The sequence below is a fragment of the Rousettus aegyptiacus genome, unplaced genomic scaffold, assembly GCF_014176215.1.
Source record: "Rousettus aegyptiacus isolate mRouAeg1 unplaced genomic scaffold, mRouAeg1.p scaffold_m13_p_5, whole genome shotgun sequence".
Taxonomy (NCBI): Eukaryota; Metazoa; Chordata; class Mammalia; order Chiroptera; family Pteropodidae; genus Rousettus; species Rousettus aegyptiacus.
In genome coordinates this window covers 41,357,444-41,381,618 of record NW_023416308.1, presented here as the reverse complement: position 1 = coordinate 41,381,618, position 24,175 = coordinate 41,357,444, and the positions used below count along the sequence as shown (strand labels likewise).

At 47.3% G+C, this 24,175-nt stretch overlaps 1 protein-coding gene and 1 non-coding gene across 6 annotated transcripts; one reads left to right on the top strand and one right to left on the bottom strand.

The window, feature by feature from the left end:
• Positions 1 to 64: 64 nt before the first annotated feature.
• On the bottom strand, positions 65 to 24,125 carry PCSK7 (proprotein convertase subtilisin/kexin type 7). Of its 5 annotated transcripts, XM_036220873.1 has the most exons (17): positions 23,641 to 24,125; positions 22,065 to 22,224; positions 21,096 to 21,566; positions 20,271 to 20,405; positions 19,516 to 19,681; positions 18,339 to 18,429; positions 17,375 to 17,429; positions 16,843 to 16,981; positions 15,890 to 15,990; positions 13,055 to 13,222; positions 12,471 to 12,578; positions 11,867 to 11,969; positions 3,338 to 3,494; positions 2,691 to 2,785; positions 1,942 to 2,035; positions 1,625 to 1,742; positions 65 to 1,338 (listed from the first exon to the last, which is right to left on the bottom strand). In XM_036220873.1, exons 1-17 carry the CDS (start codon positions 23,901 to 23,903, stop codon positions 973 to 975), a joined length of 2,790 nt encoding a protein of 929 aa, XP_036076766.1. In that variant the 5' UTR covers positions 23,904 to 24,125; the 3' UTR covers positions 65 to 972. The 5 variants fall into 5 exon arrangements, with proteins under 5 accessions (XP_036076766.1, XP_015990399.2, XP_015990398.2 ...); XM_016134913.2 differs by lacking the exon at positions 22,065 to 22,224 and having other exon boundaries at positions 23,641 to 23,753; XM_016134912.2 differs by lacking the exon at positions 23,641 to 24,125 and having other exon boundaries at positions 22,024 to 23,627.
• Positions 4,755 to 4,858, top strand: LOC118603327. The gene has a single exon (XR_004951199.1). It is a non-coding gene; the product is annotated as a small nucleolar RNA U13 (small nucleolar RNA).
• Positions 24,126 to 24,175: the final 50 nt, after the last annotated feature.

Below are 24,175 nucleotides of genomic sequence, written 5' to 3'. Positions count from 1 at the left end.
AAGGAACTACTTGGCAACTTGCATTAGCTCAGGGGAGGCAGAGGAAAGATGGGGAATGGCAGAATTGTGTGGAAGGTTTTTATTCTGGAAAAGCTGTGCAGAAGAAAATTCAACAAAATGTTGCCATGAAGAGAAAACCAAGCCTTAAGTGTTCACTTCGCAGAGGAAGACAGGATGGTAGTCGGGTTGGGACGGCAGTGGCTGGTACCCGTCACAGTCCTGAATAGACTCCCCTAGTGAAGCAGCACAGCCCTGGGTGCCGTGCCCATTCCCAGCTTTGCCAGGAGCACTGTACCGGTCCTTCGGGATGAAGAGTGGGGGTGATGGTGAAGGAGTCAGGTGTGTGTTCATGTTTGGCTTCAGATCAGGCAGCTGCTTTCAGGGCAAGTATGCTGGGCTGAGAGCTGATTGCCATACCAGAATGTCCAAGGTCCAAGTCTTAGGTAGCAAGGCAAGGGAGAGAGGAAAAGCCTGCTGTTTCTGGGTCTTGGATCATTAGCAGGATATATATATCCAGGAGCTCTTCCCAGAATCCATCCCTGAGCCCTTTTCCCAAGTGACCCCAGTGATATTTCTGCTGAGATGCTCTTCTGGCCATGGCAGGTACCTTCTCACCCATGCATGGGTGAAGGTCCCTATGACCTATACCAATGGCTTGCCCAGGATAAGTGAGGATAGAGGCCTGCCCAATGGGGAACGGGGGACAAGCTCTTGTCCAAGACTTCGCCCAAATCTCCTGATCGGTTTGAGGAAGATCCTGTGGCTGCTGTCACACTACTCTCCGGCACCATTCCTCTGCCAGTTGTGCCTTAAGAAAGCCCCAGCCCTCCCTGAGCATAGACGCTGGACTTCAGCTGGAAGTATCAGGACGACCTTCTCCCAAGAGCTCCCAGGAATTCGGAGCAGCTTTCAGAGCTTCCCCAATTTGGGGAAGGAGGAGCCTGTTCCACGTTGAGTCTGTCAGGCCCTGGGTCAGCAAATCTGCTCCTCCTTCCCCTGCAGCAGGTCTGGGGGTATGTGCTGATGAGGGCAGTCCAGGGCACTCCTGTTCTGGGACAGGCTCCAGTCCCCTTGATCTAGCAGATCTGGGACAAGGAGACCAGAGGTGGCAGGATGGCCTTCACTCTCTGTCTCCACTCCATCTGGATCCTTGCTGTTACAAAGTGGCACTGATTCTAGTTCTGTTCCCTCTTCCCTGGCTTTTCGGCTTCGTTGGGGCCAGTGGCAGGGTCCACTCCTACAAACCGGGTGAGAGGCCACATTCTTCTGGTTCAAGTATACTTCTAGCATGTAGTAAACTGTCCATAAGACGGTAAAACAGCCGACCAGCAGCAGGGTCTAGGGGGAAAGTCCACCACCGAGGTTAGGGACAGTTTCCCAAAGCCCATAGCCTTTCTCAGCCCAGAACAATGAGCTCAGAAAGTTTCTCTCTTACTAGGGACTGCCTGTCCAACCCAAAACCACTCACCCCACATACACAAGGAATGCCCTCTGAGAGTTAACTATAGCAGAGGGTCGGCCCTGATCTTCCCATCTCCTTTCTCTATCACCTTGAACATCCCACTGGGACCAACTCTCCCAGAACCCTCCTGCCTGCCTTTAGTGTGAGTCGTGGCCCTACTACCTTGAGGGTGTTAGGGGTGATGGTGTAACCATCTTCCTCAGGAATTTTCAACCCAGGAGGGCAGGGCAGAGTAAAGCCATCATGCAGGTATTTTCCACTCATGGCACCTTCTAATAGTCTGTGAAGAAAAGAGACAGGGATGCCCTGCTGATGTCACCTGCCCTCACCCATCCTCCCATCTTATAACCGAAGAGGGAAGCCCCATGCCAAAAAGGGGAGGGGTATGCTGTGGGTTCCCAGGGAGGTGGAACTTCCTGAGTGGCCTCTTTCTTCAATCCCCAAGAGTTGCCTTCCCTCTGCCATGTGTCCATACCTACCTTTGTCTGTCCCTGATGTCTACTGGACTCCACACAGAGCCATATAGGGTCAGCTGCCATTGCCGGAGGACGCCAGCCTGGAAAGTCTCATTTCCTAGGGCAGCAAGTGAGCCACACCCCGCTGGCCATGAAAACAGCAGAGGCCTTTCCCGCCCCACCACCTAAAGGGACTCAACCACATGGTCTGCTGCAGTTGTCTGTGTCCCACTGACCCCAGGGTTCTGCAGATGTGTCTCATGGAGTGCCCTCAGGGATGTGAAGGGGAGGTTGAAGGGTGGTACCCCAAAGCAGAGTTGTTTTGCCTTTACCTCTTTATCATTTTTGGGTTTCAGCTGAAATTTTGCTTGGAAAAAAGAAGTCCTACTAAATGAAAGAAAGGTCTGAAAACCACTGGTCTAGTGAATACCTAACTGGAAGGGTTGAGTTCAATTTCCAGTCTCCTCACTAAAATACCGTGTGATATTATTATGCAGGTCACTTCAAACTTCTGGGTGGACCTCAATTTTTCCAAAATAATGGTGGAAATTAGTCCTGCCCTTCCCTGCCTACCGGGGCTGGCCAAAGGATAGTTACATGTGAAAAGACTTGAAATGCAGTTTCAACAAGGTATCTTCCCTGTTGGTCCAACGGCAACTCTATGTATTCTGCGTGGGGCAATATCTGTGGGGACTCTGAGATCCAGAGGGACCAGATGACAATCAAGAAAGGCAGAAAGTCAGGGCCCTGTTAAGAAAAGCAGGCAGGCTCACCTACATCCCTGACAACGAGTCTGTAAGTCCCTCTTGCTCTTTCCCCCCAGCATCGCACAGTGGAGAAGGTCCAATCATTGAAGCCATTTGGATCCCTGGGGGAAAGAACAGAACAGAAAACCTGGAAGGCCTGGTGCAGGCAACTGACCCTTTTGCCCAGAAACATTCCTTTCTTACTGTAGTAGCCATGAAAATGTAGCAGTTGTTGTCTGAGCTACAGCTATTTGGGAGGGTGCCATGAAGGGTCCTCACACACTGTCCCTTACGCCTGGGATCTCATGGGATGAGGGACTTGTGTCAATGTGTTGTAATGGAAAAAGCAAATGTGGAGCAAGCACAGGCTGGGAGTCCGACAGATCTAGGTTTAGTGTTACTTTCTCAGGGACTTACTAGCTCTGTGACTTGTTTCCTCGTAAGGAAGTTACAAAGTCTACTCTCCATGGTACTTATAAAGATTAGAGAAAGTATATGCAAAGTACCATGCTTAGCACACTGTAAGCACTTGCACAAAACGTGTAACGAATGGCTTTCAGCTGCCAAGGTCAGTCTTGGTAACTTAGGACAGTGCCAGCGTCTACTTCGTCGGTATCTCTTCCTCGAAAAGGCCCTTGTGGCAGAGCTCAGAAGGTATAGGCAGGTGTACGTACGAGTCCATGCTGCGGGGGGCGCCGATAAGGGACATCATGCCACTGGGGCAAAAAAGTTTCAGCTCCAAACTGCCACGTCGTGGGTGAGTGATAGAGACTGTCACTGCCACATGCTCCAGGGTCTTCAGCCCCGACATCTCCAGGTCCATCCTGCTGACTGTAGGAAGTCAGGCTGGGCAGCTGGGAAACCAGCCCCATAAACACTTACGCTCTTATTTCACCCCGACATACACAAAGGCGCATGCTTATTGAAGGCACATACGAATACCCATGGCAACCCTGACTGGGGCCTCGTGTATATGAGTAAAGAAATGCTGCTTCGAAAGTTTATAATCTTGCCTAAAGTCTAGTTGGGAAGACAACACATACTGAAAACACAATATAAGAACCAAATGGAGCAACTTCAACCGTTCATTCATCCAAAAAATAATTTACTGAGTACCTCCTACATTTCAGGCACTGCACTAGGTGCTGGAAATATAAAGATAAGTTGGACATGGTCTCTGCCTTCTACCTGCAAGTGGAAAATGATATGGCATGAGGTATACGTAACTGATACTAGAAAGGATGAGTCAGATAGGTTTAGGCACATAGCAGTTAGACACTCTGAAGAAAGAAATGAATGCAGATTGGCAGAGAGGGTTGGCAGAGGGTATTCTAGAAGGGAAAATGGCATGTACAATGGCAGAGGTGGAAACAAACAAGTTTCATATTGAAGGGAATACAGAATTAAAAAAACCTACTGAAGTGGATAACCTTCAAGGAAATTATTCTGATGAGAAAACCAAAATCAAAAGAATACGTAGTATGTGGTTTCATTTACGTAAAACTCATGAATAACATAACTAGAGAGATGGAGACAGATCAGTGGTTGCCGGGCTTTAGCGATAGGTGTGTCCAAAAAGGGGTGACACAAAGTAGTCTTGTGGAGATGGCACTGTTCTGGATCTTGGTTGTGGTAGTGGTTACACAAGGCTACACATGTGGTAAAACTGCACGGGGCCACACACACAAACAAATATGAGTGCACGTCTGGTGAGATCCGAATACGCTGTCTAGATTGTTACCAATGTCATTTTCATGGTTTCGGTATTGTACTATAATTGTTTAAGACATTAACATCGGGAGAAGGGTACTGGGAACTTCCCTGAACATTTCTTGGCAACATTCTATGAATCTACCATTACATTAAAACAAAATGTTTAAAGAAATGCAAAGTAGAAGATTCAACTAGGGAATATTAAGAAATCAGGTTGTAACAAGAAATAATTTTTTCTAAAGCACCTTTTCTTCTATTAATTCATTCCAACAGGCAAGGCAGAGAGCAGTAACTATTTTACAGATGAAGAAGCTCAGAGAAGTACTGAAAGTTGGGGCAGGGACCTAGGATGAGAAGGGCTTTAAAAATTGATTTTAGATCCTTTTGTAGTTCATAAGTGTGATGACTGGGTGTTCACACTCTTGTGTGAGATGTGCCTCCTTTAAACCTCGTTACAACTTTGGCACATTACCCATCTGATGTAAAAAGGAAATTTATTTTACACAAGCGACTAAGAGCTATTATAGATTATTGAACAAGGATGAAGTTTTTTGTGTTTTGTTTGTTTGCTTGTTTTTTGTTTAAGTGCTTAAGGAAGGTTACTCCTAACAGCTCTGGGTAGAATGAATTGGAGTAGGAAAAAAGAAACCGGTAACAGGAGAGATTAATTTTCTTTAATTCTATCTGCCAACTCTTCAAAGCCAATATCCTACCTTCTCTGAAAGCACTTCCTGTCCTCCCACCTTCCTCACTCCCTTCCTGACCCCTTTATCCATCGGCCTTCTCTTTCTTACCCAGCTAGGATCCCACAGCTCATCTCTCTAGCGCTCTCTTATTTACACCTCCAGCTCCCTTTGCTTTCTTTTCCTTTCACAGTAACTATCTGGCAAAAGTCCAAAACTGGATCAGCCCAATTATCCCCCTTTCTTGGCTGGATCTTCCCACTTATATCTTTCCTATTACAAATGAAAAACAAAAACAAACCCTTTCTCAACTCACTTCTTTCTGCCTAGTGTTAACAATTTGGACTCTAGAGCCATCCAGCCTGGGTTCAAATCCCAGCTCTGCCATTTACTAGCTATGAGAAGTGCATTAGTTTCCTTAGCTGTAAAATGGGGGTAGTAACAGTACCTACTTCATAGAATTGATAAATTAGTTAATGTATGTAAAATGTTTAGAACAGTACCCGGTAGATAATAAGATAATATAAGTGTATTACTCCTTTTCTTTGCTGTTAAACTTCTTGAAAATGATGTCTGTATTCACTATCTCTACCTCTTACCCTCCCATTCACCCTTAACACTGTTTTTTTCCTATCAAAATAGTATAGTGTACATAGTTTTAAAAGTAAACTGTTTCTGGAGTGCTTATAATTTAAGAAGCAGTTCCTTACCCTGTTCCAAATAATCTTTGTCATCCACTCCCCACAAACCAACACTTATTGCTTTTAGTTGTTTTCTTCTGGGATCTACCTTCATGTTTCTAAGTAATAAGCATGTATGGGTAGGTATTTCATGGTTTATCAATTTTACAGATTATTTATTAATTTTCAGTTATAGCAGATAAGGATTTAATATCACACCCATACCTTTTCCCCACTTGGCCCTCTCCTCTGCCTTCTCAAATTATATCACAATTTTTGGTTACATTGATATTTTATTTACCATACAACGACTTTCTAAATATGTGGAATTTAGCCAAGCAGTGTACAATGATTATATTTCATTTCCTGAGTGATTTGATTTTCTCCTCTGGAGTTTACTGCCCCATTTCTTGGTTTACTTGATTTCATGCCCCTTTCACTATTTCTTCCCAAACTGCACAAAAGAGCCACCTAACCTCTCTGAATAAAATTTTACAAACAAGCAAGCAAGTCAGGGGCTCCCCCTCAATGCCACTGTCCCACTGGAGAGCCTCTCCCTGGAGCCTTCTATGCCATTCCTCTCTGCTGCACTGCTCTTGGGTTGGGACCTTCCTTGACCTCTCACTTGGGCTTTGCTTCTTCTCTCTTCCCCCTCTCTCCCTTCTCACTACTCCACTTCCATCCCTCCCTTTTCTTTCCTCCTTTCCTTTTCTTGTTTTCCCCTTCATTGTAGAGGAAAACATCCTTTAGCAGTTTTCAGACAAACGGGGCATGAGAAAGACTTGTGTGTCTGAAAACATCCTTATTCTACCATCCCATATGATTATTAGTTAGGCTGGGTTTTACCAACTTAAAATAATTTTCCTCAGAATTTGGGAGGTATTTGGAGGATTTTTTCAAATGGCCAGTGGTCCCTATTATCTTTGAAAGCCAGTTGGAAGCTCTAATGTGAGGTGGAGCTTTTCAACTGGTGGGCTTCCCTAAAGTTAACTAGACTGGGACAGGGCTGTTTCCTGGAGGGACCCATATATTAGTATCTCTAAGTATTTCGGTGAGGGATCCTTACATTTCTCCAGGGAGGAATCTTCCAACCTCTTGGCTGCCAGTGCCTTGGGATCTGAGCAGCTGCTTGGTAGAGAGGGTTCCCCTCTCTCGGTCCACCGTCTCTTACTTTCTGCTGTTCCAGGGGTCCCTGACTCTGGAAAATAAACTTCCCAACTCCTGCCTGGATAAGGAAGGGGCTATCTCCTGACTGCTAAGGATAGGAGAAGGTCCCTGGGAGTTTACCTCTTAATCGATCCCTGTTTTGTCTCATACCTCGTCTCTGTCCTCTGGAGTACACGGGGCCTCCAAGTCCTGAGTCTTTGGGATTCTGTGGCGTGAATGGCTTGTTTCTTAATATCGCCCTTGTGGGTATTTGCTACGCAATTTTCTTAGCCCTGCTCACTTCTCCATTCATTTCTATCTTCCAAAAATGTGATGAAATCTCTCATTTGCTGTGGTCTCCTCTCTCATTCACTTTGTCCTTATGCTTATACCATTTTTATTCCTTTATTCTTACTTTGGTGAGGTTTTGGGAGAAAGCAGAGATAAAAGCATGTGTTCAATTTGCCGTCTTTAACCCGAAATCTCCCGTTCCCATTAACTATTTAACCAACTGCAATTTAGCTTTTGCTCCCTATGAACACATTGAAACAGTTCTTCTCATGGTCACCAATGGCCTCTTTGATAAGGCCATCTCTTCTCAGTCATTTCCTTCACAGGCTCTTTTCTTCTGGCCACTGCTTTAATGTTGGCTGTGTCCTGGGTCTGCTTTAATTCTTTATCTACCCACCAACCCTTGTGATCTCATTCTTTCTCAGACCTTTTTACTTCTATTTTAATGCTGATGACTTCCAAATTATTACCTTCAGTCTAGACCTTCAAACTTATTTATCCAACTGCTTCCTGGATATAACGTTTAGATAATGCACAGAAGCCTAAAACATGGCAGAACCAAAATTCTCTTTCTCAGTTTGTCACACTCTGTAGCCCTTGCCCAAATCTGTTATTCCTCCTGGGTTCTTAATCTCATTTGATGGCATCACCATCTAACCAGTTGCCCAATCTAAAAAAACTTAGAAATTTCTTTATATATTAAAAAAAAAATACATAACACTTATCTACATAAGTATATTTATATATACATTTATATATAAACTTTTAGTATAGGAAATTTCAGACATACATAAAAGTAGAGAGAACAGATGTTCCCAACACTTAACTTTAATAATTATCAATAAATGGCCAATCTTGTTTTATCAATGATCCTCACTTTTTCCCCTTTCCAGATTCTTTAAATGGAATCCCCAGGCATCACATCTCATCGATAAAGATTTAGTATGTATCTCTAAACGATAAGGCCTCGAGAATCTCTTTGACTGCTCTCCTCACTTACTGCTAATATTAACTGGTGACAATTTATCTGGAAGGCTCCCCACAGACTTCAAGACAAAGTCCAAACTCCTTACCATGGCATACACAGTTTACTGGCCCTGCCGCCTGCAATTTCAGATCATCCTCTGTCCCTCATACCCCATGCTCCAGCCATATCATGTGACTCACAGCCCCCTGACGGTTGCATTGACTGTGCACATATTGCCCCTGCTGCCTGGATGTCCCATTTTTACCTCTTCTTCTAGCTAGCTTATATGGTGAAACTCAGGTCAATCACCAGTTTCTTGGAGAACCCTCCCCTGTCTTTCCTGGTGGCAGGAGGCATCTCTCCTCTGACACTTGTGTCATCTCGACTGCAGTGCTTATAATACTGCACTCTACCTGCAGGCTGGGCTGTCTTCCCTGCCGGATAGTGAGCTCTCTAAGGGCTGAATCATGCCTTACCTCTGACTCCCTGCAACCGAATACAGTGCTGGGACAAGGCAGGGGTCACATATTTGTAGAATAAATGAAGGAATCAATTAAGAGACACTTCAGGGAAATAAATAAAAGACTAAATTGCAGGGGAAAAGATAGGGAAAGATCTGGGGAGGGGCAAGGGATACAGAGGGATTGAAAATCCCCAGTTTCAAGTTTCAAAGCCTCAGGAATGGTAATGGCACTGACGGAAATGGAAGAAACTTGGAGAGCAAGCTGGTTTTCAAGAGGTGGTAATGAAATCTATAATTTTGTATATGTTAAATATAATCTATCAGTGGAACATTTAATAGCGAAGCAAGGAAAATATTCGTAGTGCAGTTAGAGGAGAGCATTAACATAGCAGAGAAGGAGCTTACAGAAAGTAAATGACATAGGACATTACAGAATGTTACAGAATCCAAAAATGGCCCTGTGAGTACTTGTCTGGGTTAGCATGTATACACAGTGGCGTGCTACATGTATTTTCTTATTGGTCTATATAGGGACTGGGGGCCATGCTTGTGAGAACACTAGAATTATTTTACTAGAATTAAATGAGTTAATACTTAGAAAAGTGCTTAACACAGAAGCAGCACTCAAGTCCTCCTTGATGATCATCATATTATTATTTGGCTTTTGGTAAGCTGGAGTCTTTTTCAACTCTTACCCTCTTGTCAGAAGATCCTAGGGCTTTATCTGCCTATAATCTTGGGGAAGCTATGACAATCTCTGTCCTCCCTGGTACAGGGTCAGAATAAGATTTCAATCTAGGAATCATTTGTAGGGGAGAAGTGGTAGCTGAAGCCCTAAAACCAGCTGCACTGTTAAGGAAGAAAATGTCGCGGGAGGACCAAGAGCCTGGAACGAGTACAGAAGGTGCTCACACCTGGGAGCAAGGGGACGAGGAAACAGACAGCATGTGCCTCGGGCAGAGAAGTGGAGGAGGGTAGGGGGCAAGGAACCCACGTTTCCTAACAGGTGAACTGAGGATGTCTGAAGGCAGAAGAAAGAATCAGCGGAGTGCGCAAGATCGGGTTGCAGACAGAAGAGGTGGAGAAGCGAAGGAATAGGATTCACTGCCTAGACAGAGTGTTAGCCACATTCTCAGACTGCAGATTAGGATAAAAGGATAAGTGCGAGCAGTGTTCAGGAACTTTCTATAAATACACACAGATTTTCTTGTGTTTTAGACAATCCTTCTAAACCTCACTCTCCCTCCTACCCTCTCTGGTAGAGAGTTCAGACCTAGAGTCAGATTTAAAGGAACTGAGGGGCCCCAATATTTCCCCCATTTCCTGCCAATAGGGAGAAATAAAAACCTGTCTTGCTCTCAAGCTGCACTGCCCAATATGATAGCCACTAGCCATACATGGCTATTTAAGTTTAATTATAATAAAATGAAGTTTTAGTTCCTCAGTCACACTAGCTACATTTCAAGTGTTCAATAGCCTCAGATGGTCAGTAGCCACTGAACTCAGCAACACAGATAGAGAACATCTCCACCACTGTAGAAAGTTCTATTGGACACGAATGCTCTATAGTCTTAGTGATATTTCACCTCCTCTTCTATCTTAGCCATGCTCAGCTCCCTCCACCCTACAAAAAGTTCTACTTCCAGCCTATAACTGCACATACTTCTTTCAACTTCCAAGCACACAAACTTAAACCTTCTGTTCTTTCCACTCAGTGTTAAGTGAGTCCTAAGAGAGGGAAAGGCACCTTTGCTGAGCTCAGAAATTGTAGCACAGTCCTGCTTGCCACCCTCCAAACTGATAACAGGCTTCATTAGCAAAACTCCTGGAGTTTCTAACTCCCTTGGCTTCATCCTCTTCTCTCCACTAGTCCACCTCCCGGTCTCCTCTGCCCAGGACAATTTATCCTTTCTTGTGCTTCCTAGTGACAAACAAGCAGTTGCCAAATGCCTCCATACCAGAGAAGTTTGTCAGACATGCTGGGGCAATATCCCTGGTTGGCGGGAAGCAGAGGATGACAAAGCTGGAAAGGACCCTAACCCTCTCCTAAGTCCACCTCTGATCTGACAGATGTGACTGTGGGTTACTCTGTTCCTTAAATGACAGGAAGCAGTCTTGGGTGAGAGGTAAAAGTTAAAAGGCACACTATCTCCAAGATACAGGAGTTTCCAAGACAAAGCCAGGGGTTTCCGACTGATCTGCATTCCTGGGACTGCTCCTGCACTTGTCTGCCTTGGCTGATGCTTCATGCCCTTTCTGAGAAAGCATTCCTTTTACGGAAAATGCAGTGAACAGTGCCCATGGATTTCCTTCCATGTAGAGGGCAAATGGGCAAGCACTGGACATGGTGCCCAGTGAGAGACAATGGACTCTTCCCAGTGATACCTCTACCCAAGGGAAGCTGCCCCTGACCCTCCTTTCTGAGCTCCCTTCTTTGGCCATTCTTCTCCTTATCACTGTTCTGGTTTGATTACTTCCTATGAGAGGCACAAAATAAGTCATGTTTCAGTCTTCATAAAAAATAGCAAATAACTCTGTCAAAATTTCTCGAGGGAAAAAAATTCCCCAAGGAGTTGGAGGTAGGGAAACCCTCACATGGGAACTCTGGAAAATCTGCAGACAGATGATCCTCTAGCACAAATTTCCCAGGCCAGCTTCCCTCTTCTCTGGCATGGGGCTCAACTTCTGCTCAACAAAAAACCACATCTCTGACTTACAGACCTCAGACAACCCCAGTGACCCTGGGTGCGATGGAGGTGGTGACAGACTGGCAACTGCAGTCTAGGGAGACATGTATTCTCCTCTGTTCCACCCCAACCGACCCCATGTGACTCTCTCTGTATTAGATAATGCTGAGAATCAAAGGAAGAAATTCCCAACTCCTTTACTTCATCTAAAGACCACTGGGATGAAGAGAATTGTCTGGCAAGTTCTCAGCATGGAAGTCAAAGGAACATCTTTCAACTCTTGCCTAGGCTCCCTGAGTCCCAATCCCACTCCCCTCATTAGCCTTTCTAATCAGTTGCTCAGCAGCTCCTTTCCACTACTAGGGACTTGGGAGAAAGGTCTTGTTTAAGCAGCCAGGGGGCCAGCCAACTCAGAAGCAGCAACATGTCCTAAAATGGTCAAAGAAAACTCCACAGGTCTGGCTGGAGCTCAGCTCCTCAGGGAAGGGGGTAGGACTCAGGGAGGATGATTTCCCCATCACCCCGCCCCAAACCTCAAGCTCAAGATTAACCCCCTTTCTGCTGACTACTTACCATTCCACAGGACCTCCAGTGAGCTAGGGGACAGAGGGATAGCCTTGTTCTCTTTTAACATGGGGCTGACGTAGGAAGCTAAGTATGGAACAGATGTCCAGATCTGTCAAAGGAAAGGGGGGTGGGGGGTGGTAGATGAACAAACAAGACTGAACACACACACACACACACACACACACACAATGTTCTCGTTCTCTCTCTCATCAACTTGATCTTTAGAGCCCAGTTCTATTTTTCCTTTCCTCATTGCCTTACTTTCCACTCCTGAGGCTCCTGCTGATATCCTGGAGTGCTCCTTATAGCACCGAATCAAAGAGCCAAAGGAAATGGCTGTGTTCAGGGTGGAAGATGAGAACCAGAGCACCCTGAGAGTCCCAAGTAATACTCAGGTTCCATTTACTCCTTAAAAATTGTTTAGAAACTTCAATTATAGTGATGGGCCTTGTTTCTTCATTTGTAAAATGGATATCAGTTGGGATGAGAGTAAATGAATGAATGAACATTTACTAAGCCCTTATAACATGCCAAGCAATGGCTTAGGCATTTAGACCCCTCCCTTGGCCCCATACTGGGTCGGTTCCCTGCCCTGTCAACACCTGTTCACCTTGGCTGCATTAACGAGTCTCCAAGCATTGAGCAGACCAAATCCATGCTGGTGGCTGTGGCTGAAGCCTGCCTCGTTGGTAACCCAATCCGCACGGCGATCCTTGTACTGAGAAGACAGAAGTCCCATTTAGTCTCTTGGACTTCCAAAGTAATCTTGACAACCCGCCTCTGGCTTCCCTGCTTATCCTGCTGGCTGATCCAATCCAGACTCTCCCAGTAAGGCCACTGGGAATGGATTCCCCCAGGAAAGCTGGGACACAAGGTCAAAGCACCATGATGTCACCACCCCAATGGACTGCTTCGAGACAGGGAACCAGGAGTCAGAGGCTCCAAAGAGAGGGAGCTCAGATAGAGCCCTCCTTTGCAGGTAAAATAGCATCAGCAGAATAGGTACAAATGAGTTGAGGTCTGTGGTTTTGATGGGCTCCCCACCCATTCTAAACACATGCAACATTGAAAGGGCTTTGGCACCTAATGTCTGGGAAATTTAGAGACTGAAGCCTCCTGATACCTTTAAGTCCTTGGAATCAGAACTCTGGGGATGGCTGGGCCAGACCATCTGTCTGCCTGCTAAGATCTCACCTGGGTGGCTGTGAAGACAATGATGTGCTGGATGTCACGCCACGTGAGGCAGGGCCGTACCTGCAGCATGAGGGCTATCATGCCAGCTGCCAGAGGGGCTGCGGCTGAGGTCCCTGTGTGGCCTTCAGTGCAGCCTGTGCCCTTCTGAAGGTCCCAGTCAGTGGTCACCTGGGAAGTGGAACAGAGAGTAGGGGGACTGGGTTAGAGAATGTGCCGTGGAGGCTGGGCTACACACTGGTCCTCAGAACAAGCCTCCCAGTTGGGCCCTTCCTTTGTGAGAGCTGAATCCTTGACCAGAGAAAGGCCCACTAGCCAGTCAGGACAAAGGAGATTCTTCTAGGCCTCATAAGAGAATCTTTGGAGAGCTGAGAAAGAAGAATACGAATTAAAGAGTTACTCATGAGGGTCTGGTTGTGGGGGAAAAGATTCAGACAGGGCCCTCTCAGCTGAACCCTTCGAGGCTCCAGGAAGCCACAGGAGGAATGGGAGAGGCCTATGTGCAGAGGACAGTTTCCTGGTTCCCACTGTTCTAATCACCCATTCCAAAATTCTCCCCCCTAACCTTCACTCCCAATGCTCCAGACCCTGAAACCATGCTAGACAGGGGAAGTGGCTAGGGAGCTGGAGCTGGGACAACAGTGACAGCACTATTCAAGGAAATCCAACTTGGCAGCTCAGCGATAAGGAGCTGGAGTGACATCAGTGCAGACAAAGAGTGTTCCCAGCAAGAGGGAACTGTCCCCTCGCCCACCCTGTGGGTTTAGTGTCTACACTGGGTTTAGTGTCTACACTGTCTGCCCGCCCTGGCCTGTGGTATTTGACAGCATGAGCTTCCTCACTTTCTGGGCCTGGCACCTCGGTGTGGTTTCTATGAGTCCCCCCTTCTCTGCCTGTGGTTCTGAGTGCGAGGTGAGAGTAGGGGTAGGAAAGAGGAAGCTGCCTGTGGGGGATAGATGGCATCTGGCTGGCGTCAGGTTCTTTTCATGCTCTAGTCAACCCTGGAGCTACAAAGGTTTTGGCTGAGGGCCCTGCCCAAATCTGCTCCTCGATGTGGCACTTTGGATGCAGCGCATGGTGCCAGTGTTAAGACCAGCGAACTTTTTTTTTTCCAAACTTCTCTTCTGGGTCAGACACCAGGGTCCTAACTTCTGCCAAGGCTGCCCTTTCTTCATTGTACTTCACAGCTTCCCTCCTAGCTGTTATAGCAGCTGCCAACAGATATAATTTTCAGACACCGTGTACTCCCAGAAGAAAAGGGAAAAAAACTCTCCAAGTTGTAGTCTCAATGAGAGTGGGAAGCCTGGTCTGTGCCAGGGAACAGACTGATTTTTTCCTGTTAAGGAAACGGCCTCACAATGATAGTTTAGTGTGTAGCTGTGAGGCTCGTGAACTTGCCGATGGTGGCAGGAGCCCCATGCAGCCACAGCGAAGTCCAGGGAAGTGCCCCTGGCAGCCAAATAGTGGGTGGCATGTGCTTCTATTCCCTGCCCTCAGGAAGACAGCTCTGCCGAGCTGGTCACTGATCAGAAACTGGTGACAGGAGGTTTTCAAGGCAAAGACATCCCAAAGATGAGAACTCAGCAAAATAAAACTTTTCATTTCTGGACAAGTTACAGTTTCGATGAAAGGTGGTGGTGGCAAGAAGAGTTGAGTTAGGAGTAAAGCTAGGTCCCTCAAAGCAAAACTAACAACTGGGGCACCCTGATGGTCCCTGGGTGGGGCCAGGATGGGCAGGTTCCCAAGAGTTTTGGCAGGGTGTGTGGAGCACTGTAAGTTTCTGCTCTTCCTCCTAGCCCAGCATAGCTTAGCAGGGTTGGTGGGGAAGGTGGCCTCTGTACCCGACCCTCGCCGCCTGAGCAAAGCCTGTCTTGCTCTGTTACTTTAATCCACTCCCTTTTCTCTTCTCCCTGGGGTGGGGTCAGAGGCTAGGGATCAACTGGCACAGAGCCTTGGAACACTGTGTTGACTAGAAGTCATTTACTGGCAAAACAAAATTTCAGTTTTGGAAAATGAATTTGACACAGCAGGAGACGAAGCAGCCTAATTCCCAATGATCCCAGAGAGACCTCCTAAGCCCAGCTACTGAAGAAATCTGATACCACCTGGCTCTAGCCTGGCTCCTGCCTGGAGCCCCGTCCCCATATTAAATGACTATGAGCAGCAGGGACCCACGTAGGGAGCTCTCCAGTGATGGCCCAGAAACCTGGCTTGAAGCTGCTGGAATAGAGCTGAGCCAGCTGGGTGTGGGCACTGGACCCTGAATTCTTTACAAGGTTCCTATAGCTTGAGGACTCGATTCCCTTGATCTAACCTCATATTTGCGATGGCCCCAATTCTACCTCCAAGGAAAGAGCTGTCTCTTGGGCTGATAGAGACATTCCTCTGATTCCTTATCCCACCCATTCCATAAAGATAACCAAGAGCTTTACTCCTGATAATGAACATGACCAGAACCCACAGGATTTATGTAAGGGCTGAACAGCAATGCAATGATGATTTTTTTAATCCCACAGAAATTAGCCAATTAGCCCAAATTCTACCAAAGGAAGATATTTCAAAGAAGTTCTTTAATCAATGTGACATTTAATCGTTTCTCTAACAATATACAAATTTGCAAGTTAACATTTAAAAATAAAAACCATTTTCATAGGTTTATTTAGAGTCCTCAGCTCTGTTCTGCCAACAGCAGAACACCCTTAGAGATACAGCTCTGCTAGGGAAGAGGAACCTCAGCGACAGAACAGGGAGGCAGAGAACAAAAAGAAATATGGTTGTACCGCCTGAGAGAAGTATTGTGGGCAGGGCCAGGATTGGAGGGCCTGGGGAGGCACTCACAATACTCCGGAGCATCTTGTCACCGCCACTGAAGGTGACCGCCAGCATGGAGGCACACTCCTCTGCATAGGAAGGCATCCGTCCCTCCTCATCCACAGCACCTAGGGACAGAGTATGGGACATGAGAGCTGAGATCAGGGTCTGATAATATCAAAGTTACTTTGAGTTATCAGCTGAGAGGCTGTCCTGAGCTTAAAAAATGATTTCAGTGGCCCAAGTGCCTCTGACTGCCCACACTCTTCATCTGAACAGGCAACCTCAAGTGGCAGAGGGTATTCTGTGCCCTAACACCATTCTTTCAACCGGCTCGCTTCAGGGTAAAACTAGGGGCATTCTACCTCTATCCACTCAGACAGACATCAGTGTTCCTCAGCATTTATTAATTATCTACTGAGTCACGCACTGTGCGTGCCACTAGGGCCATATAGTAAAGGCCAGTACTGAACTCAAGGAGTCTATTGTCAGAGAGGAAGTTGAGTAAGTAAATAAGTAGAACTGGGATGGCAAATGCTATGGTAGGGAGCGCAGGAAAAGGGCATTTAATTTAGGCTAGTTAAGGGGAGGGGGTTCAGGGAAGGCTTCAAGCAGGAGGCAAGTGGCTCAGGGGAAGAGGGGCTGGAGCAGAGGCCTAACCAATTGTAGCAGGTAGAAGTGGGTGGGGTACGTCCAGATGCTGGCTTGAAAGTGTTCCCAGGACATGGTGACTTCTAAAGAAGTCCTGAGGTCCTCTGAGAGCAGGGCTAGTCCCTCCTCTCTGAGCCAGAAGAGAAGATTGTGCTCACACTGAGTGACACACATACAATAAGATAAAGTCCCCTCATCACTGAGTGACACACATACCAAGATACAGTGCCCTCACCAGTGAGTAGGTCTTTCTCTCTCCCTTTCTATCTCTCGCACACATGTGTGTGTATGCGTGTACACTCACACATTAGGAACCACAAGGTCACTACCTATGGTGACTGTGTAGATAGAATTGGTGTAGCCGTCGTAGTTGCAGTTGTCGTTGTGCTGGCCCCCATTGCCACTGGCTACCACAAAGATGCTCCCAAAGCCCTGGCGGCCAGCGATCACCCCATGTTGCAAGGCAGCCTGAGGAGAAAAACACGAAGGGATCAGCTGAGAAACTCACAGAAAGACCTCTACCTTCCACACCAGTCGCCAGGAAGCTGTTTTAAGTCAAGCAACTGTCTGATGGATGTACTCTGCTTATCAGAGAAGTGGATTCAGAAATGGGAAGCCAAGCACACAATCGAATGGAAATGATTTCAGAGCACTGTTTCATTTCTCTCTCAGAATTTGTGCCCCGTCCTCCATCCCCCAGTTAGGAGGGCTCTTCCTAAAAGGAGGTGGCAGGGCTAGATGGCACAAGCCTGGCACTGCAGACGGGAGTGGGGTAGGAGAGGGAGCGACTTGCAGTATTCTTCTAGGAACTGAATGAGGATGTCCTGGGTCTCTTAAGGTCTTCAGGAAGTTCATAGTTACCTTTCCAAGCTGATGGGGGCCATCTACTGTCTTCCCATCATCATCTGGTCCCCAGCTGTTGAGAAATACCCAGAGGGAAGAGCCAGAGCCAGGCATAGCTGCCCACCCAGGCCCCACAGTCTCAGCTAGCCACCCCTCTGCCTGGGCTCTTACTCTCCACCCAAGGATTCCCTTACAGGGGCATTAAGGGGCATAAGGGTAAAGGTCCACGACCACTCCAGAGTGGAAAACAGAAGTGCGTGCTAAAATTCTTTTCTTTGGAAACTTTCCCAATTTAGGACTACTTTAACCTGCTCCTAAAAATCCTTTCTCAGGCCCCAGGGAGCAGGATCAGGACACAGTTGTAGAGAGGAACAGGGGGCCATCTTCTTTTGATCAGGGATCTATTACTAGGCTTGATGGAGAAGCACCCACAAAGGAAGTATTCAATCTGTATAAGTGCTTAGGTCCAAGGAGTTCTCTATTTTTTGTCTAAGAGGAAATGTACATTGCAGTGCTATCATGGATTTATGGGAGGTACTGGTTATGGAGGAGAACAGGTGTCATCAGCTCTATGGAGGCAGCCTAATCTTAGTTTCTCTTTAATCCCACCCCACTCCACTGCCATAACCATAATCTGAAGTGGCAGGTGCCTTTATGTGTACAGGGTAGAGAGGATTGATGCTGGGTGTTTAGCTTAGCTGTGGTTGGAGACGAAAGCCCGCTTTCTCCCAGGAGTCTTATGAGTTTATTAAACAAATAAACATGGGGCAAGCTGGAGTACTCCTCATGTGACAACCTGATTACTGGGGTAACACCAGGCTTAAGGACTGAGAACCCATTGGCTGGGGATCTAGGGAAATGAGGGCAGGGATTTTAGGCTGGGACCTGTCTACGTCAGCTCATTCTGCTGTTCTTTTGTTGGAGAATTCATCCTAGGTGCCTGAGTCTCTAACCCTATTACCTGTTCCTGGCTCTGCCTCACCTGCAACTGTAGATGTCATTGATCTGATAGTGCTTGTTGAATGCCACAGCCTCCATGCTGTCTGTGAGGGGTCCATCTAGCAACCGGATACCTAGGTGGTAAAGGCCATATTAGCTCCTCAGTAACGCTCATCCTCTAGATGGGAAAAGTAGAGACCTACTTTTCCTTCTAAGTGCTCTCGTGTTTTTTATACCAGGCATATGTACCTGCCAGAAATATTTTTTAATGTAATGCTAAATCTTAGACTTTAAGGATCAATTGGGTCTGGTGGGAGGAGGCATAGGCTGAAATGTAGATAACAAAGTTTGCCTTCTTATTTGCATCTTTAATCAAGTAAAACACCAGTGTGGTGCTTGATACATAGAAGGTACTCAATAAATGGTACTCATTACCATTAGCTACTCCCATAGATGCCTAATTTCACCCTCTAAAATGGGTGACATCCTGGTGACTCTGTAGGGACCACTGGAGCTTTCAGAAGGGACCTGGGCCCTGAAGGTTTTTGGCTGCTTCTGTAGCCTCATTTACAGAGAGGGCTGCTGCCCTCTGCTGGAGTGTAAGAGGAATACAGCCAATCTATTCAGTTTGTGGGTTCTAAGGATTTATGAGGAATCATGATGAGGGTCTCCTCATTCATCCCTCTCACCTTCTGCCTTGAAGACTGAAAGGTGAAGGAGTCCTAGAACAACCCTCCATGAGGGCCAGAGCTGCTCGCTCAGTTCTCTTGAAAAACTGGAGAGCTGTGAGATGGGAGAGACATCTCCAGACATGTAGGGTCAAGGAGGAAAGGCAGATGAGAAGGCATTTGGCAAACAGAAAATAAAGACAACACAGATAAATAAAGAAGGCATCATTGATGGGCATAACCAAGATCAGAAAAAGGAAGGGGAGACTGAGCAGGTAGGGGTTGAGGCTTCTTTCCTACATCAGAGCATTCTCACTTTTATCTGTTTTATATGGCAGGGTTTCTGCTAAAAGTATGTCTGAAACACCACTGCACTGAAAAAAAATCAATGGACTGATTTGTCCCACAGACAGTTATTATGAGCTTACCCTTTATTCTATGTTGTGTTCGTGTTGAGGGTAGGATAAAGACAGTTCAGAATTCAGGGGATGGGGGCAGGGAATGAAGACTGCCATCACAGGAGAAACCTACTGAGTTTAGACTGGAAGGTACCTGCTATGCGGCTCCCATATGCCACTCCCACTGCACAGAAGCTGTTGTTGGGCACTGCAGCAATCTCTCCCGCACAACGTGTGCCATGGTGGTTGCCATTCTCCACATCTGGGTGGGGCATGGGGTCAGGGTCATTGGAGTTGAGGTCGTAGCTGCCCTCAGGGCTCTGAAACATTGGGGGGGGGGCAACAGGTGGTCACTCACTGGTTATAAGAGGTCAGGTCTTGGAGCTGAGAGAGAGAGAGAGAGGGAAACTGGGAGTCTGGAGCTCCAAGCCAGGGCAGCAGAACCATCTCTCTCTGCAAACCACATGGACTAGAAGATATGAGGACAGGACACATTGGAGCAAAACTGAGAAGTGCTACAGCTGTTATAGAAATGTACTCAGGAGACTACTCCATGACTTGGGAAACCTGGGATAAAGAGGGTTTAGGGCTAAAGGCCAGGCTTCTGAGAGAGGAAGGTACTCAGAACTTGCGTGGAGAGCGAAGTTGCCTACAGGGGCCACTTCTTACTCCCCACCAGGGAGTGAAGACAGGAACCAGGAAGTATCCCTGGTGATCTTCTCCCCTGCTGAGGGTAAAACCACTCCCTGTGTCTTAACTGCCAGTCTGAAAAGCTGGTTGGGGAAGAAGATGAAAAACACCATTCCACCTCCCAGACCCTTTGGTTTGGCCCAGTGACCTCTAAGAAAAGGGATAAGCCTGAAGGAGGTAAGACACGGGGGTGGGAAGGGTGGTTCCAGGGCCACTCACATAGTTGGGTGCAATGTCCTGGATGGTGTGTTCCACTCCATCATCAACTACCACCACGGTGACCCCTCGCCCAGTTACGTTGCGTTCCCATACGCCTGTCACATTGATGTCCCTGCCGGGGCTCCGCTGGTTCTTCTGTAGGACAAACAGGGTGAGGAACTGTCTCAAAGCCTTAGGAATCCAATGACACATAGCATAGCCCACAGAGATACAAGTAATAGCTAGCAGTCCCTTTCACTCTTGGTAGCCATCAAAGAGCCAGACAAAGGTTGTGGACCAAGGTGTCCAGGAAAGCTTGGCAGCATTCATGGGCAATAAAGATGAAATGGTGACTAGGGTAAAGGATGGATGATAAAATTATTATACCATCTAATATATATTATATTAACATTATACAATATAATGTTAGTAGTTAACGCTTATAAAGTTTACCATGTTTTGGGCACACATACGTAAATTCATTTGTCCTAACTACCTCTACAAGGTAGGTACTATTACAATCTCCATTTCACAGAGAAGGAAACTGAGGCACAGAGAGGTTAAGCAGCTTGCTCCAAAGCACACACTATTAAGTGGCAGAGCTAAAATGTGAGCCCAGGCAGCCTAGTCCCAGCACCCACGCCTTAACCGCTGCAGCCCACTGGCTCTCTAGAAGTGAACACAAGAAAGGTGGATCACAAGGAAGAATGCCACAGAAGCCTACAGAAATGTCTCTTCAGGAAAAGGATGTGGACAAATGAAAAGTAATACAGCCAAAAGCCTATTAAAGAAGTGGATATCTAGAACCTATCCATCTGAAGCTGAAAACTACAGGGCTGGACTTACCAGGTGCCACTGCTGTGGGTACTTGGGGTCATTGAAGTGGACACTGCGCTTGGCTCGCTTTAGCAGCTTCTGCTCTGAATGCCAGCGCACAGCTTCATGCCTGGCTAACACGGCCTCTGCCTGTTGTCGTATGGCCTCTACCTGCCGGTGCCCAGCTGGCGGGATGAAAAGGTAGTGCCCCTGGAGCTGCCCGATGCGTCCAGCATTTACCAGCCCTGCTGCCTGGGCCAAGGCATCTGCTTGCTGCTCCAGAGTCTCTTCCTCCCTCTTGCCTTCTGGGCTGTCTAGATGCACAGCCCAGCTTAGCCCCCTTGGACCTTGGGCCCCAGGCCCACCTGTCCCTGCCAGGCCCATGACCCAGGGAACCAGTAAGAAGAGCCCAGCTAATTCCAGCCAGAGGCAGGTGGGCAGGCCCAGGGGGGCATCCAAGTGTAGCACTTTCTGCCTCCCCTTCGGCATCAGAGCAGTAAGCTGTAGACAGAGAGAAAGGACATGAAAGATAAAAGAGTTGATAACTGCAGTAATCTGAGGAGACTTAGCCATCAATGTATAATTGGAAACTCCCAATCTACTCCTTTAAAGTGTTTGTTCATGCTTATTCCTGACCAACAAATATAGGCCCCCAGGTGGAGTGTAGGCCAGTACTAACTCCAGTGGACACCTCCATGGCATGATGGGCCAATCTCCATCTCGCTAGATAATCATGTAGCACGTCCAGTTGCTAACAGGCACCATGCTGTTCTTTCCCACTGTTGCCATGAAAAGGGCTCAAAAGTCTAACACTCCCACAAACTGCTGGTGGAATCGTGACTATTCTTTAGAAGAGACTATTCTTCCTTCTTTAGAGGGGACAAAAATCATTCCCCAGCTGACTTCTCAGTCTAGTTGTTCTTAGGACTAATTTCCCCCAGTAGGGCCCCATTCCCACCTAGCTCTATGTGAAATTGAGCTCCTGGTTCGGCTAACCACCTTACACTCATTTTGTGCAAATGGAGAAAAGGACATGATTTTCACTGTGAGTTCTGTTGACTCTGAGCACAGACTGCAGACGTGTGGACCCCAAGAAAGAAGAAACGATGTCCTCCCAAACCCAGTGGAGCAAACAGAGGCTAGCCATGAACTCCAGGACCTGTAACCAAAAAAAACCTGGCCAATCATCAAGAATCATTTCCAGGGACCTCAAATAGGTCATAGATTGAACAGAGCTGGTACAGTAAGGCCAAATCAGTACAAACCCCAGAAGCTCTACTTCTTGTCTTAACCACCATACCACCCTCCTTTCTTTTTTCCTCAGAAGCCAAGAAGAGGGCTTGAACTGTTATCAAAAACCCCTCTTGAAAAAGTAGGTAGTACTGCTTCCTAGAAGTCCAGATGGTAGCTAACTTCCTGATTTCTGTATCTGAAGGATGTCAGGGGAAGTAGGAGGCAAGAGGCAAGGGAAATGGGGAAGACCTGAGAATGCAAACGAAACCAACAGGCATTAAGGGAAGTGGACAACCAAGAGAGAAGAAATGACTGGAAAGCAGCACTAAAAGGCTACCCTTAGTTACTAGCTTAGCAGGTTGGTTTGGAAGTGAGGGCTCAGGCTCCAAACCTCGGACTGCCACCCATGGTTAGATAGAAGGGTCAAATTAGAGCTAACTGGTGGGCAATCATGAAGACAGGAACAAGTGAATGGGTGGCACGACATGTGTGTACCTATTGGTGGCTAACACACTCAAATGGATATGACTAAAAACATTACAGAAAAATGGGTGTTTTACCAAAATCTCTTTGGAAAGGTTGAAAGGAACTTATGCCACCTAACATTTCCTTCCAATATTCTGCATTCCTCATCTCCTTCTCTCTTTTCCTTTTATGTTCCCTGGCCTATTCCTTCTCAAATTCCTCCTTGCCCTCCAACAGCCTCGATTGTCCCAAGATATTCAGATGACACTGCCAGTGTGCATAACTTATTAAGTAAAACAAATCTTGTTAGCCAGATAGTGACCCATTTAGGCAGGCTCCTTAAGTCCCAGTAGATGCCACAGACTTCCGTAAGAGAAACCAGACAACCACTTCCTTCTATCTCTTTGAAAGAGCAGTTCTCTAGCCCCTACCCCCAGACTTCCTGGAATGGAACCTTAAATACCCTCTGAAAGCAGATCTCAACCTCACTCAACTGCTAGGTATATCTTTACAGCTCCTAGGTGCCAAGAAAGAAGAGGAACAATATGGACAGCCTAGAGTCCAAGATTCTGCTCCCAAGAGACTGTCCTCCTCTCACCCTCTAAACCCTGTTCCTAGAAACCAGGCTGCGTACAGGAGTCAGTTTCATTGATTTCCCCCTTTCCGGCCTCGATTGCCCGGTGCAATGTGCTCCTCTCCGTAGAGGGACCCATACTACACTGGAATCCCAGACGCCGGTGCCCCGCGTCCCTGGGCTCTCCCACGCTAGGACTGAAGAAGCATTCTGTGCAGCTCCCTCATCCTCAGACAGCGGTTCCCCCCAGTTCTCGGCCACCCGGACTTCCAATGCCCCGTCCCCACCGAGTTCCCAACTCACCGGTCGGGTCGCAGCTCCTGCCGCCGCGGATTCCCGGGAGCCTGAGGAACTAGAGACAGTAGCATCACTTCCGCCCGGCGGCGCAGCCAATCAGCAGTGGGTCCCCCGGCCGGACCGACCGGCGGGGAGCAACCGGCGCTAGGGGCATCCTCCGCCGGGAGAGGAGCGTGCGGGTGTGGTGGGCTTTCCTCAAAGAACACCACCGTCCCGAGTACTCGGGCATCTTCAAGAGGGACCCTACCCAGAGCGACCATCTTCTTCATGGCGTCCTCTGGAAAGGGCACTTCGGTTGCGACCTTTAAAAACACCTCGTTCCTCTTCTCCCTCTGACCACCATTGCCCCGACTCTCCCTGTAACCTTATTAAAGGGGCTCCTCCTTCTACTGGGTCTCCTTCCTTCTTGCGATCGTATCTCCCTGCGTCCCCGAAGAATCCACTTGTATTTTAGTGGGTTTCCACACATCCGCGTCCGCTAGACGGTGTCAGCTCTGGCCGCCAGAGGGCGCCGTCGGGGGCGGCCGGAGCTACCGTGGCC

Bases quoted from the DNA above. Each gene is read 5' to 3' on its own strand.
- PCSK7 (XM_036220873.1), bottom strand. From the start codon at position 23,903: ATGAAGAAGATGGTCGCTCTGGGTAGGGTCCCTCTTGAAGATGCCCGA. The intron at 21,567-22,064 runs GTGGTTAGCCGA...CTCTGTCTACAG, and splicing joins TTGCACAAAATGAGTGTAAG to CTTACTGCTCTGATGCCGAA. The intron at 1,743-1,941 runs GTAGGTATGGAC...TTTTCTTCACAG, and splicing joins GACATCAGGGACAGACAAAG to ACTATTAGAAGGTGCCATGA.